The following is a 15,970-nucleotide window of genomic DNA, read 5'->3' as shown; positions in this document are numbered from 1 at the left end:
GACACTTTTGTTTATTTGCTTTGAATGTTTGTAGAATAAAGTCCTTTCTACAACAACCTAACCTTCTTTTGGCATATTTTGTACATCCCACCCAGATTAGCTGTCACTATAGTAAACAAGGAAAGGATTATTCAGTGAATGAACAACAATACAACTTATGCATTTCAAGTAGTCGGTGTGGAAGTATGCATTGGAAAAACAGGACAACCAAGGCTTCTTGGCACACACTGGAACACTCTTCTAGACACCAAACACTAGATTAACTTCTTTTATGTCTATTTGTCACAACAGTACATCAGTTGACCGCCAATGGAATCTGATCAGGAGAAGCAAAGTCCATCTAGGTAATCCATAGTTTATAGTGACAAACTTGAACAGAGTTCAACGCTAAAACAAAATGATCCAAGCTTATAAAATAGAAGTTCCACACATGTTTTCACAGCACAGGAAGAGGGCCAATGTCATTCCATTCCACAGGTAACTTTTCAAAATGTTCCCTGGTCTTCAGGGATGGTCCATTCCAGAGATTGTTCTGGAAATCCAGCTGTTAATCCATTTCCGTAGCCATTTCTAGAGATTCCTCTGAAAATATAGAATTCTGATACTTAAGAAAAACTGAAACCTTCTTGCATCCCACCAGACTCCTTAGCCGGCCTTGGTCATGGCTTCCTTTTACCAACTCTGTATTCCTACTCATTCTCTGTACGCACTGACTCCATGTACCTCTGCATCTTCTCTATCATCCAATGTGGAGGAGTAAAAGGCTTTAACTCATCAATCTTCAGTTCCGGGCAGCTCCTAAGGAATCAATGAAAGCAAAGGTTTGACCAAAACTGATAGAAAAAGCTTTTGGGTTCAGAACTGGGAATCAAACCGATTGTAACTATAATTGCATGCAAGTGAGAAAGGTCTGATGGACATATGGCAACAGTCACTATGATGGATGATGGACAGAGAACGGTCACTGGGAACTATGAATACAGAGCGGCAATAGAGTTGAAGGTTATTAGAAGCAAATGCTGACTATGGAATGTTTACCACAGTGACCTATGACAACTGGACAGACTAATAGGAATGACTGAAGGCAATAGGAAGATGTATCAGAATCACGGACAGCCATGGGATAAAAGACAGCAAGCAACTGTTGGCAATGTAATGTGGCACTGAACATGGCTGCTGGCCATTGGTCAGACCTCTGAATTTGTCTGCTGGCTATGGAATGTTTTAGTGAGAGACTACCATCAGTAGACAAAGGACATATCAGTTTTGTTCTAGGAGAGCAGATTAGCCATTTTCTGTTGAGAGCAACAATAAAAAGGCCCCACCACAAGACTCTTGACCTAGTCATACCTATATTCATCGCTAGCTGCCAAGTCCTGGATATCCTCCTCCAGAAGCATATAGGCCTGAAAGGACAAGTGAAATTAATTTACACACAGTTACGAAGCTGAATTCAGTAGAAAGTAGCACTAGTTCTCATGTTACACAGACTGTACATTCAAATTCATTACAGAGTAGAGCTATCCCTCCTTCAAAATATGCTTTTTAGATTTACAGCTACAGGGCTTCCAACAATAAAAAAAAAAAAAAACGTTCTTGTCATGCAAACCGGATCAGATCATTATAAGATATTAAAGGTTCAGGGCACAAACAAAATCATTAATTTACTAAACATACATTAGTCTTAATGCTCCTTTGTATGGACAACACACCGACATCCGTCTAACATCTGCTGTCTATGCCATAGGGAGTGCTGCAGTCTGCACCAAGCTCTCTCTTTCAAATTATAGAAATCTTGCAGTTGTGTGCATTAGAGAGTTTTTTTCCATAGGTCACAAATTACTTCAATACTTGCTCCCTACAACATCACACGTTGCAGTCAAGGTAGAAAACCCTGCAGTTATGGTTTAGGAGTGTTTTGCTTCATATTCTAAAGCACAGTGTGTCTAAAAGATCAGATGAAAAGAATATTTAGACTGTAGCCCTTACGAATGGGCCATACTTTCTTTACATTTTAGATCCAACAATAAACACAAACATTATATGTTGATCTGAAAATAAATGTCACCCTTCTTCATGTTGTAAAGAGGTTTTCTACATGTAGGTTTCACTTAGGACTGTCTTCCCCGGTTTAGAAGCTCTACATTTTTTGTTCATGTGATCCATCTTGCATATGCCCAATCTACCCTGTTGGCACAATCTCCACTCTGCAACCTCGCCTTTTGATGCATACTCAGCATCGACATGGTGTTTCTTCACCATCTTTGCGTTTGCTCCGATTTTGTTGCTGTGTTTGCAATGCTTGTTTCGTGCTCCCTTCGTCCCCTTTTGCGACCTCCACCTCCATCTCCTCTGTCTAAGCTCCCTTTGGTCAGCGATCTATGCCTCGTATGATCACTGCTTCTTCAGAATGATCTCTAAACTGCATCACCCTCTTGAATGGTCACTGTGCTCCATCTAACTGATCTGCATACCTTTAAGTAGGAGCAGAGCAACATCTCCACTTTGTGTGATATCGCCTCTTTCTTTTACTCATTTGTCCAATTCATTCCAGAATATGGATCTTTTCAGTATGTGTGAAATTGAACCTCTTTGATTAAAAGTATGAATGATATGCAACGTACGCCTCTTTTTCCCACCGTCCCTATTTTTGTATGCTAGGTGCACACTGTTGGGTAAGAATTAGTGTAGTCTAACTGGTGTAACTGGTGTGACCCTACACAAGACTTATCTGCTTGGTATTAGATCACCCAACTTTTAAAATAGGCCTGTACTACACTAGTTGGTAGTGTGACTGAGCAGCCAGGCTTACCTTATAAGAGGAAATGTGAGCTGTAGAGCTGTACAATTGAAATCAGTACAGTAGCCAAATAACACTTACACACTCAAAGTTATATATACATATTTATTACACGGAATAAAGTTTTGCTCACGCCTACAGCCCAAACCGCTGGACGGATTTTCACCAAATTTGAGGCAGGAGCGGCGGCTTGGTCCCAAAGCGTGCTTTTGTTAATTTGGTGTAAATCCGTCCAGTATTTTTTTTAAAAAATACCAAAACATAAAGCAAAACAATTAGTGCTATCTATGTCCACTCTGTGGACACATTTCCCTGTTCGCTCCGCGGACAGGACACCGATTGGCTAATTGACATGCGTCATGTCCGTGGACACCCAACGTGTTCGTTGATTGGTTGGCGTGAAGCGTGAGGTGCGTCAGATTTTTGGATACGCCCGCCATGTTGGGTGGGACATTGGCCGGTGTCCGCGGACATAGCTGTAAAAACATATTAAAAAACACTACATTGCACTTGTCAAACTTATCAAATAATCTATGGAGGGTGAGGGGTGATGAGGATGGGATGGAATATGGCTGCAAGAAGCAAAAAAACGAGTGGTTTTTACCACGAAAGTCCGCGAACAGTTTGGACGTTCTCGAACAGTCCTGAAAAGTTTGCAAACACCACAGCATTACAGGGTTGGTGAAATGCAGTTCTTGGATGGCTTATAACTTTGGCGCCACTTAATGGAACTGCATGAAATTTTGCGTGTACATTGCTGGGCTGATTCTGAGTGAGTATGTAAAGCTTGGTGGGATTCTGTCATGAGGGGGCAAAATTAGAGGGGGGTCCCAAAATAATGTAAAGGCTTATAAATGAGGTGCCAGTTGATGAATCTACACTTCATTTGGCAAACTGATAATAGATCAAGATATACATGTTTTTGCGAAGTTTGGTGGGATTCTGTCAAGAGGGAACAAAATTAGAGTGGGAGTCCCAAAATATTGTAAAGGTTTATAAATGTGGTGACAAATCTACACAAAGGTTAGCAAAAAGATTATATATCTAGATTTAGATGTTTTCGTAAAGTCTGAATGGATTTTGTCAAGTGGGGGCTAGGTTATAGGACGATTGTATGTGCATACATTTGACACTTTTGAAAAAATAAAACATGGGTGGATTTCCAGCAAACCTGCGTAAGGAGCATTGGCAAGGACCTAAAAGCATGGTTTTGCAAATGTGCCAGTGTCATAGTGTCATAATTTAGCTACAAAACATAGCGGTATACCTTTAGTGACTGAGGGATAGCCTGTTGCCATTGGCAGTGGCCAGATGGTCCGGGTCATGGAATAAGGTCATGATACAGACAATCTGGCTACTGGCCAGGACCACAAGGGACAAAACATAGGATTAAAGTGGCCATGTGCACCTGGGTCTGGCTTTCTGGTAAAGTTATTCGAAATTAGGATAGATTTGAAAGGGAAGAAAAACGGGCTTGTGGTAATATGGTCATAGGGTTCTTTTTTTGCCTTCTGCAGGATGCCATTTTAAGATAAAAAGCAGTTTTTCTAAAAGTATGTACTGTGTACTAACTTGTTAATGGATAATGAGTAGGAATAGGTGTTGGAGCTGTGCAAGGGAAATTTTGAAGTTGGAAGTTCCTAGATCAGTAGAAAATGCAGTTCCGAACTGTCCGCCAAGCAGAGATCTTATTGTGAAGTACGGACAGGTTCTCAGACACGTCATCATTTCGCGCCAGCATATGGTCATGTGGCACTGTCCGGAAGGTCCGCTATGAAGTCAGATGTTCGTAGACGTCTACGGATGCAAAACTAGTTGAAATAGTTGTATGAAGTGTATAGAAGTGTTAAACATTATTCCAGATGGTGTGGAATGGCAGCGTTTTAAGGTGGAAATTAGACACAAATATTGCTATATTGGCTAAGTATGATATTAGTAAGTTGTAGGAAAATAGCATGCACTGGTAAAAACCTATGAAATTCAATGAAAACACTTTGTTAAAGGGATGTTATGGGTAAGTTGGACTAATGAAAACCTATGAAATTCAAAGAAAACACTTTGTTAAACAGACGTTATGGTTCCAAGTAAAACCCCAAAACCTCTGAAATTCGCCAGTTATGGTAAGCTAAGCAACCATAATTCGCGCCACCACCGTGCACTGCTAAGACTAACACCCAGAACATCAAAGATGACATCACATCAAGTAAGCAGCCCTCTCCCACCCTGACCACCAAAGCATGGGGGCACATATGTGCACAACCCTGGGGGCAGATGGCTGATCATCTGCCCCCAGGGAAGGGGGCAAAAAATAAATAAATAAATAGAACGGGGATGGGGCCTGGAATTTTTTTGCCCCCATAAAATGGTGGTGGCGGCCCTCCCCCTCCCACACCAAGTGGAAAGGTGGGGCCACTCATTGTAGCCTTACCTGGGGGCAGATTTATGGCCCCAGGCAGGAGTACATGAGGTGGCCCCCCCATCCAATTGGGGGGCTGGGGGAGAGGGCTACCAGGAATTAGTGTGCAGGCCCCCCAAAGGATGGAGCCTGCAGCTTAGGCCCCACCCCTGGGGGCAGATGGCTGATCATCTGCCCCCAGGGAAGGGGGCAACACAAAACAAAAAAAAAAACAAAAAAGAAAAGGAAAATATGAAAAGGGAATTTTGGGTGGGATTGGGGGGGGGCACTAGCCACCAGGGATATATTTTACAGAAATGGGGGATGGCCCTCTCCCCCTCACCCCAAGGGGAAATGGGGGCACCCCTTGTAGCCCTCCCTGGGGGCAGATATCTGCTCCTAGGAAGGGGCATCTGACTCCAGAGAGGGCTGCATGAGATGCCCCCCTCTTATCTGCCCCCAGGGAGGGCTGAATGAGATGCCCCCCCAGCATTTGGTGTGGGGGGGGGGTAGAGGGTCACCCCCCAGTACATTAAGAAATTACCTGGTGGTTTAGGGTGCCCCTCAGCCCGCCCTAAAGCGTAGTGTACCTTTTCCATTTTTTTGTTTGTTTACAAAACTTTCCTTAGCGCAGAGGGGCACATTGGTGTGCCAATCTGGCGCCGGGGTGCCCAAACCTTACTGCCCCATCCATTGGGGGGCATGTCCCACCATTTTTGGGGGCCCTCTTCTCCCCAGCCCCAAATGGAGGGGGGGTGTACCTCATGCAGCCGTTTATAGGAGGCCCAGGGAGGCCTGGATGAGGTGCCCCTGCCACCCATTTGGGGTGAGGGGGGGAGAGGGCCCCCAAAAATGGTGGGACAGGCCCCCCAGTGGGTGGGGTAGTAAGGTTTGGGCACACCGGGGCCAAATTGGCACATCAATGTGCCTCTCTGCACCAAGGGGAGTTGGGTTACCAAAGGAAAAAAAGAGAACATGATGGAACACATTTTAGGGGGGCTGAGGGGCACCCCAAAGGGACGGGGAATTTTCTAATGGGACGGGGTAGTGACCCCGTCTCCCCCACCTGCAATGGAGTGGGTGCCATGTCATGCAGCCCTCCCTGGGACCAGATATCTGCTCCTAGGAAGGGACGCCTGAGCCCAGGGAGGAGTGCAGGACAGCCCCCCAACTTATCTGCCCCTGGGAAGGGCTACATGAGATGCGCTGCCCCTCCACTTGGGGTGGGGGTGGAAAGGTGCACCCCCCTTCACATTAGAAAATTGTACAGCGGTTTAGGGGGACCCCTCAGCCCCACTAAAGGGCAGCCTGCCATTTTGAATTATTTTCTTTGTTTACTATACCTGCCTTGGCGCAGAGGGGCACATTGGTGTGCCAATCTGGTGCCGGGATTCCCAAACCTTACTGTCCCACCCACTGGGGGGCCTGTCCCACCATTTCTGGGGGCCATCTTCCCCCCACCCCAAATGGAGGGGGGGTGTACCTCACGCAGCTGTTTGTAGGAGGCCCAGGGAGGCCTGCATGAGGTGCCCCTGCCACCTATTTGGGGGGAGAGGCCCCCCCAAAAATGGTGGGACAGGCCCCCCCAGTGGGTGGGGCAGTAAAATTTGGGTATCCCGGGGCCAGATTGGCACATCAATGTGCCTCTCTGCACCAAGGGGAGTTGGGTTACCAAAGGAAAAAAGTGAAAAAGGTGGAACGCTTTTTAGGGGGGCTGTGGGGCACCCCAAAGGGTCTGGGAATTTTCTAATGGGATGGGGCGTTGAGCCCCCCATTCCCCCCTACAGCCGCAATGGAGTGGGTGCCATGTCATGCAGCCCTCCCTGGGACCAGATATCTGCTCCTAGGAACGGACGCTGAGCCCAGGGAGGAGTGCAGGACAGCCCCCCCTTATCTGCCCCTGGGGAGGGCTACACAAGATGGGCCGCCCCTCCAATTTGGCCATGTGTGGATTCCCACTGGTGTCCTCTTTTGGGAAATGCATGGAGTTCCCTGTTTTCCTTGCTGGCTTCGACACCCTAGGCCCAAATCTGTAGGTTGCCCACATGAACAAAATGGGCAGTTGTCAAAGGCTTGGGGGGTTACCAGTGGGTTACCCTTTTCCTTTTGCGCCCCCAGCAGGTGCACCCACACATGTGAGGTACCGTTTTCATCGGGACATGTGTGGGGACGCGGAAAGGTAGGCCATGTGTTGCTGGCGGTGTGTTTCGGTGGGTGGCCAGAGAGAAATGTCTGAGAATTGTCTTCATTTCCAGCCAATTTCAGAGACATTTCCCTGTATCCACTCACCGAAACACGTTGCTAACAGAGGTCATACCTTCTCGCGTTCCTACAGGTGTTGCGAAGAAAAAGGTACCTCACATGTGTGGGTTCACCAATCCAGCCGCAAAGGGAAACGGCTAACCCACTGGTAACCACAAAAGGGTTTGGGGAGATAACCTACAGATTTGGGCATAGGGTGTCCAAGCCACCAAGGAAAACTGGGAACCCCATGCATTTCTGAAAAGAGGGCACCAGTAGGAATCCACGGAGGTCCAACTTGCGCGTAGCGGACCAGAATGTTTTACCCAGAACCCCTGACAAAGTGAAAAATGTGGGTTTTTTCAGCACATTTCGGACTTTGCCGGGCTTCTGGGTAATAAATTCTGGGCCGATTTGACCAAATCATTCCTCTGCGGATTCCCATGGGTGTCCTCTTAAGAAATGCATGGGTTTCCCCGTTTTCCTTGGTGGCTTGGACACCCGAGGCCCATATCTGTATGTTGTGCTTGTCTGGAGAAAGTGTCAAATTCAGGTGTCCAGACAGACTTGGGGTTACCTGTGTTTTAGGCTTTCCCCTTGGCGCCCAGGTAGGCGCACCCACACATGTGAGGTACCGTTTTCATCGGTACACCTGTGAGAACGCAGGAAGGTATAACATTTGTTGTGTTTGTGTAGTTTTCATAACGTTTTGACCCATTTTATGGTGCCCTTTGTCACACAACCCTTTAATTTCCCAAATGTGATCTACATTTAGTCGCTGCTTTAGGCACCATACACTTTTGTAACCTGCACAAGTCACCTACCCTTGAAAAGGTCTGCCTGCGCTCTTTCAAAAAATGGATGCTTGCCGTTCCTCGCCACATTGGTTTTCCCAATTTACACATGCTAAGTGCGTCTGTTCAGGCCGTGAGCAAAAAACTCCTGTGTACCATGGCTCAGTGTTTGGCATGTGGTATTGCTTGTTTTGCAAAACACTACAAAAAATGTGTCCTTTCCTAATTGCAAGAGTCGGGGGAATGTAGCAGAGCATTGCTTTTCTCAAAATTCATAGAAGCCATTGCCGTACCAAGCCAACCATGTCCAACACATACCTTTTTTTTCGGTCATTTTCCTGCTTTTCCCCCAATCTATGGCATTTTCCCCAACCTAGTTGTTGCCTGACCTACGCAAATCGCCCCTTCCTAAACTTGGAATTTTGTCTACTTTTCAGAAATATATGCCTTTCTGTCCTCCAATTCGGCTTTCCTACCCTTTTCTTCCATTCCGTCCATGCATGTCCAATTGGCAAAAATGGCCAAAATCGCCTACCTCTCACAAAACAGTTGATGACCACATCAAAATATTTTTTTTTTCGTTTCCACTCAACTTGTTCTTGAAAGCCAGGAAATTGGGGAACTCAGCACAGCAAACTGTTGTGTCCAGGCCTGGCATAGTGTGGGGCTGGGCCTGCATCCAGTGATGACCTGTGCGTAGGCCTCAGTGGCGCAGCTTTAGCAGGAGAGGTTAATGAGGGACACACGCGTATGTTGCGGTCTGCCCTGGAACTGCCTCCCATGCTCAGGGGCAGGGCCTTTATTCATACGCCCTGCGTCACCGCGTAGCGGGACGCCGGGCAGAAACACAACATTCCTCCTTTATTCTAAAATGAACAAAACAACATTGCATCAATGACTCGATATCAACCATGGGTTAACACATTTACTGCTAACAGGGTGCCTCCCATCTGTTCTAGTCCTTGGGAGCCAAAACCGAACATGCATAGTCTTTCAACCGAGCTGGTGGCCGGGTGGCGCCTCTCAGACTATAACCCCCACCCTGTGACCTGGCTCCCAATGTCTCACGGGGTGCCTCACCTTCAGTGTCCTGCTCACCCATTTCAGGTTCACTCCACAACTCCCACGCTCCGTCATCTGCTCTTTCCTCTTCATGCCGAGATACAGCTTCGTCACCGTCCGGTATGGAGGTGTCATCTTCTCTGGGGCATTCACCATCTGTCCATAGGTTAGATGGCACAGCTTTGAACCATGCCGCATTGCGTGTCACGCGTTGGTGTCCTTTTTGTGCTGTTAACATGGTTCCTTGTTTTTCACTGATGATCCATGGGGCTGGCTCATATCGGGAGTTCAGTTTGGATTTAGTAGGATTGCGCAGCATGACCACTTGGTCACCCACTTGAAGATTCGATGATTTCGCTCTTCTCCTGGTGCTCATAAACTCATTAGCGTCTGTTCTCCGTTTTTCTATTCGTTCATCGTCAATTCTGTCCGGGCTTCTGTTAGGGATATGCTGTATGGAAGATTGCAGCAACGTGCCAAACATTAGATCTGCTGGGGGAATACCAGTTGTGCTGTGTGGTGTCACTCTATAATTTCGCAGGAAACGGTATAAATCGAGTTTCCACGGGCTAGCACTTGCTCTCGATATTCTCAGTACTTTATTTAGTGTCCTCATAAATCATTCCACATCTCCATTTGCTTGTGGCCAATGTGGCATAATGTGGTGGTATCGTATGTTTAGATCTTGCAGGTAATGTTTGAATTCTTCGCCTTGAAATGGAGGGCCAATGTCGCTCTTTATTCTTGTGGGCAAACCATGTGTTGCAAACATTTTTTCAATCGCAGGGATTACCACTTCCGCTGCCGTGGAGTTTACGATCTCTACTTCGGGGTAGCGTGAGTAGTCATCAATAGCCACTAACAGATATAAACCTTCCTATAGCTTGCAAAAATCAATACTGATGGCTTCCCATCTGCCACATCCTCTCACTTGTGACTGGATCGGCTCTGGGTTTGGTGGGGCACCAGTGATTTGGCAGGGTAAACAAGTGTTGATGAGTTTTTCGACCTTGGCATCTATTTGTGGAAACCATACTCGATACCTGATGCGGGCTTTTGTCCGCGCCATGCCTTGATGGCCCTCATGGGCTAGCGCTACTATTCTTTCCTGAAGACTCACGGGGATAATAATGCGGTCTCCTCTGAGGATTAAACCCTGTTCTGTAAGGGAGAGATCTTGCCGTACAGTGAACATTCCCTCAAGAAATGCTTTTGCTTCATGTGTTTTGTTGTGGATATTTTTCATGAATGCGTTCCATTCTCCTGACAAAATTGTGTTTTTCACCAAATTGCACCATTGGTCTTTTCGTGTTTCCTCCGCAATCTCTTCAATGCTGACAGCTTTCGATCTCATTTCACATACCACTTGGCAGATATGTTCTTCTGTGTCCGCTGCCACTTGGACTTCCTGTGTGGTCGCCTCTCTAGGATGTCTTGAAAGGAAATCCGCTGGGTTTTCATTTCCTGGTCGATATTTCAGCTCGAAATCATATTGTTGGAGATGCAACAGCCATTTGGCAATTCTGGCCGGTGGGTGGGAGGAGGTGCCCATGAATATGGGTAGCAGAGGCTTGTGATCAGTAAATGTTGTAAACTTTCTGCCATACAGGTAGATATGAAAATGTTGACATCCCCACAATACGGCTATCGCTTCCTTCTCAATGTGAGAATATCGTTGTTCGGTCACAGTGAGTGCTCGTGAGGCATATGCAATCGGTCTTTGTATCCCCTTTGTTGTCACCTGTGTGAGTATGGCTCCTAAACCCACTGGATTGGCATCTACGTACAGTTCTGTGGGGAGCCTGGTGTCATAGTATGCCATTTTGGTGTCAGTTGACAGTGAATCCTTGATGTTTTCAAATGCTTCTTGACACACTGTTCCTCATTCCCATTTTGTGTTGGTTTTGGTGAGCTCTCGTAATGGCTCTGATATTGTAGCTAGATTCCTGATGAATCTCCCACAGTACGTGGCCATGCCTAAAAAACTGCGTACCTCCGTCGGCGTTGTGGGGGGGCTGGCAGTTTGAATGTCAGCGACCTTTTGTGGGTCCGGTGAGATGCCCGTATTGCTGAATGTGTAACCAAAAAAAGACAACTCTGTTTTGAAAAATTCACAGTTTTCCTTGTGGATGGTTAGTCCAGCGCTTTCTAATCGGCCAAGGAGCATGTGCAGTCTTTTCAGGTGTTCCTCTCTGTCAGCTGCATGAATTAAAATATCATCGCTCACATTTAGTACTCCAGGAATGTCCCTTATGAGCTCTTGAATAGTCTGTTGAAAAACATGAGCTGCAGAGGAAATCCCGAAACTTAAACGTTTACATCTTCGTAGCCCAATGTGTGTTGAGAACGTTGTTATGTATCGGGATTCCTTATGTAGTCGTAGTTGGTGATATCCGGCCTTTAGGTCTATTTTTGAAAATATCTTTGACCCCGTGAGATCAGCCACAATCTCATCAAGTGTTGGCGTTATGTGTCGCTCTCGCTTGATAGCGGCATTGGGTAATCGCATGTCTATGCAGATTCGGACCTTCCCCGGCTGCTTTGGTTTTTTAGTGACAACCATCGGGGAAACCCAGGGTGTTGGTCCTGTTACCTCGTCTATTATTCCAGCCTTCTCTAGCGTTCTCAGTTCTTTTTCCACTTGTTCGCGCATGTGGAATGGTGTTCTTCGGTGTCTAACAGCTTTCGGTTGTATGGACTCATCTATGTGGAGTTTGATTGATTTACCTTTTAAACATCCTATTCCTTTCAGCAGGTTGGGGTATGTTTCCAGGAGTTTCTCCACTTCTTGTGCTTCATTTACTTTCCAGATGAAATTCACCAAACCCAAATCTTCTGCCGCATCGCCACTCAGAAGGCATTCACATACATTTTGGAAGGTAAACTGTTTTCCCCATGGCTGAGAGTGGTACGGAATCTGCCTACTACAGGTAAGGGTTTCTTACAACCATATGCGAATAGCAATGTGTCCGTTTTTTTAAGGTTTGGCTGAGGCTGTAGTGACCGAAATGTGCTTATGGGCATCACATTGACGGATGCTCCCATGTCGATGGTCATCCATATTTGCTGATCTTGGATCGTGACTTGGCATTTCCGCCTCCTACTGCCTTTCCTTGGCGTGGCATGTTGGGTGATGGAGAGCTGAGACCATGTATAATTTTCTTCCTTTTCCCCATTTTTCCCTGATCGGTGTTTGTAGGGTTCCATTCATGTCGTCTCCTTCATCCTCCGTAGATGAGTTTGTGGCCTCCAATCGTCGGGCACCAGCTTGTTTCTTTTTCTTGTTCCCACTTTTCTCATTAGCGTTTCGTGTGTTGGGTAGTGATAGCGGGGCTCCTGACGACTGACATACCTTTGCATAGTGGTCCCTCCTGCCACAGGCACCGCATGTGGTTCCTTGTGCTGGGCAGTTTTGTCGTCCATGTCGTGGTCCACCACACCATCCGCATTCCGTGGGACCCGGGATTCGTGGCTGCCATCGGGTATGCGCAACATTTTCTATAACCTCTTGTTTTGTTGATTGACAGTGATTTACATGGGCTACGGTGGCCGCCGTGACGGTGGGATGTAGTTTGTGTAGCATGGTGCCCATGTGGGCTGCCCTAGCATGTGCTAACTCTCGTTGGCGGCCCAATTCCAGAATTCGTGTTAGCGAAATGTCTCTTTCACTCAAAACCATTCTTCTTAATTTTTCCGATTGCATGCCATTTATTATTTGCCTTCTGATTTCTTTTTCAGTTTGTGTGAAATCACATGAAATGGCTAATTTCCTGAGTCGGGTGTGATATGCATCAAGAGTCTCCTCTTCTTCTTGAATTGTGGTGCAGAATATGAAAATCTCATAATCCGGATTCAGCTGTGGGACAAAATGGGCTGTCAGGGCATCCTTGGCTTGTCGATAGACATCTAGGCCATCATCAATGGTTAGTGCGTTGAAAATGCGCAGCACTTCATCCCCCACATTTAACAATAAATGAGATCTCAGTTTCCTGTCAGTAGTGATGTCTTTGCATTCCATAGCCATTTCAAATTTTTGAATCCACAATTGCCATCGGGGGCCAACCGAAGATGGATCTGTGAAGGGGTCAAAAGGCTGTATCATTATTGATGAGCCACCTTGTGGACGGGCTTGAGGTGTTGATACCGACATATTTGCGGCAAGTCTGGATGGTGTGCTTGACCTGGGGGTAGACGTGCCCGTTGCTATGGTGTAAACTCCCTTTTTCCCTGGCAGGGATTACCTCCTCCCCTTATTGTGTAGAGAAAAAGGCTTCTGTGTGATGTCCAGCACTTCTGGAGGCCGGTTGCTGTTGTATGACGTGCTCCCCTTTGTGTAGGTGCATTTACAGCCTCCTGCGGTGTGTGATTTGACTCATGGACGTTCCTGTTGACATGGGCGTCTCCCAACTTCAGAATTTCCATTCACCACATCATAGGCGCCCTTTTTAAATTCGCGCATGGATAATTGATGTGTGAGGAAAAAAAAAATATATATATTTTTTTGAAGGCGGGGGGGTTTTATTATGTGCCCCCGCCCCACCGGGTGTGCAAAAATTGCTTTTATCGCCGTCGCGATGCGTGCCTTTACTGTGCTATTCACACGTGTTCAGGATGTCTCCGTCCTCGTCGCCAGTGTTGTGTCCAGGCCTGGCGTAGTGTGGGCCTGCATGCAGTGACGACCTGTGCGTAGGCCTCAGTGGCGCAGCTTTAGCAGGAGAGGTTAATGAGGGACACACGCGTATGTTGCGGTCTGCCCCAGAACTGCCTCCCATGCTCGGGGGCGGGACCTTTATTCATACGCCCTGCGTCACCGCGTAGCGGGACGCCGGGCGGAAACACAACACAAACCATTTGTTTCTAGCTCTTACAAGGAAAAAACCACAGGCTTCTTTGTACATCATTTTGTTATCATTTTTTGGAAAAACCCCAAATGTTCGCCTTTTTGCTGATTTTCTCTCACCCCCCTACAGCAACCTAGGATTCCTGGGTGGCGTTACGACTGCCTACATGTGGGAAAAAAAGGAGCCAAATTTGGCCGAGATATCTCATGTAACAAAAAGGTTACAAGGCATTGAATGGCCACATACCGAAATCACCAAAAAAGGCCCTGGCACTGGGGGGAAATACCCATGGCACTTAAAGGGTTAAAGAATGTTAGTGTAACAAAAAAATGTCACATGAGAAGCAGGATAGGGAATTACTAAGTAAGCCTCCAGCACTCCACATAGGGTGGTGTGTGCCGGTACCACACGGAGAAAGGTAAGTAAGACAGGGATCACCTTACTATTCTTGGGAATGTTAGTTCACCCAAGGAAATGTAATTAAACATTCAGAGAAGTCCAAGGGACTTCTTAGTGGCACTGCACCGAAGGTGCTGTGTGTCACCATGCAAAAAGCAGATGACTATGGAGTTTGTCAGACTCCATAAAACAATGGAACACAAAAATCCTAGTCAGGAAAAAGACATGAGAGAGTGAGAAAAAGGTCCCACTCACTCAGGAGGAAAAAAATCACAAGCCCTAAGTTCAGCAAAAGAGCTGGGGGTCTCTAAAGTTAAAGGGAATTAGCACAGAAATTAAAATTCTCCTCAACATACACAATCCCCCCACCCCCGCCCACTTTGGAATAGTAACTGAGTAGGCAGATTCTGCAGTTAGAAACTCTGCAAACCATTATAAGCTGGATCGGGCTCGACTTCACAGACCGTAGCTAGCCATCGTCAGTAAGAGATGCTGGGGTAATCTGATGTAACTTTTTTTATTACCATTTTATAGAAATATAGGATAATGGAAACTTAACAAGGAAGTAGTATGGCCTTTCCTGTTAATGCTGTGCTAAAAGTGGTCACACCGAAATGGCTATTCCTTAAACAATAAGTCCCGAGACGGGGTGGCGGCCTTACCGTATTCAGCTGTTACCCCCGTCTCGGGGCTTATTGCTTAGTTAGTACCCCGGGCCCGTTAAACCGGGGTACTAATACTGTGCTTTTTCATTTGCGAGACGCTTTGGCGTTTCGCAACCAAAAAAAAAAAACAAAAAAAAAAGGAAACAAAATATGTATATGACTGCCACGGATTGGGAAACAAAGCCTGTTCTCCCTTTCAATGGGGGCCATAGTAAATTAAGAAGATGGCTGCCATGGAACGGGAAAAGGCACTACGTAGTCCATTCTCCCGTTCCATGTTGGGCATTAAAAATATTGGAAAAAAGTAAACAAAAAAATGGCCGCCAAAGAGAAGGGACTACACATATAGTCCCTTTTCCCTTTCGATGGTGGCGTGTCGTAGATCAGGAGCAAACGCGCCAGAGACAGAAGTGTTCCCGGTTCAGCTTTAATCAGTGCCAACCCATCCAACTGAGACTGGCAGCAGGATATGCAATTGAAGAGACAAAACAAGTTGCTGACTGTAGTGACTTTTTTGTTCTCATAGCCTTAGTCTCTTTTCCTCCATACTTTATGATATCATCCCCTATGGGAACAGGACTGCACTGGAGCCTTTCAACACCAACAAATGTTTAAAAAGTTAATTCATGGCACATATGTGGCAATACCCTTGCTCCTCTCCATCAAATTTATTACACACTCTACCTTCATCCACTAGTCCTCCTCAATCCATTCAGGCCATAGTAAACATAATATGGACGCCCGTCGCATTTTTGAGAAATAACACCATCTAA

General features: G+C 46.3%; 1 protein-coding gene across 1 annotated transcript in view; it reads right to left on the bottom strand.

Annotated features, from left to right (window-relative positions):
- Window positions 1-254: 254 nt before the first annotated feature.
- Window positions 255-15,970, bottom strand: part of DNTTIP1 (deoxynucleotidyltransferase terminal interacting protein 1) — a 184,132-nt gene continuing 168,416 nt past the window's right edge. The window contains exons 12-13 of the mRNA XM_069651219.1: window positions 1,351-1,406; window positions 255-798 (exon numbers count right to left, since the gene is read on the bottom strand). Coding sequence (XP_069507320.1) covers window positions 690-798; window positions 1,351-1,406 — 165 coding nt within the window. The 3' untranslated portion in view covers window positions 255-689. The remainder of the gene's footprint in view (window positions 799-1,350; window positions 1,407-15,970) is intronic.

Source organism: Ambystoma mexicanum, chromosome 3p, assembly GCF_040938575.1.
Source record: "Ambystoma mexicanum isolate Mex_15411 chromosome 3p, UKY_AmexF1_1, whole genome shotgun sequence".
NCBI classification, from domain to species: Eukaryota; Metazoa; Chordata; class Amphibia; order Caudata; family Ambystomatidae; genus Ambystoma; species Ambystoma mexicanum.
This window is presented reverse-complemented; position numbering and strand designations above follow the sequence as displayed.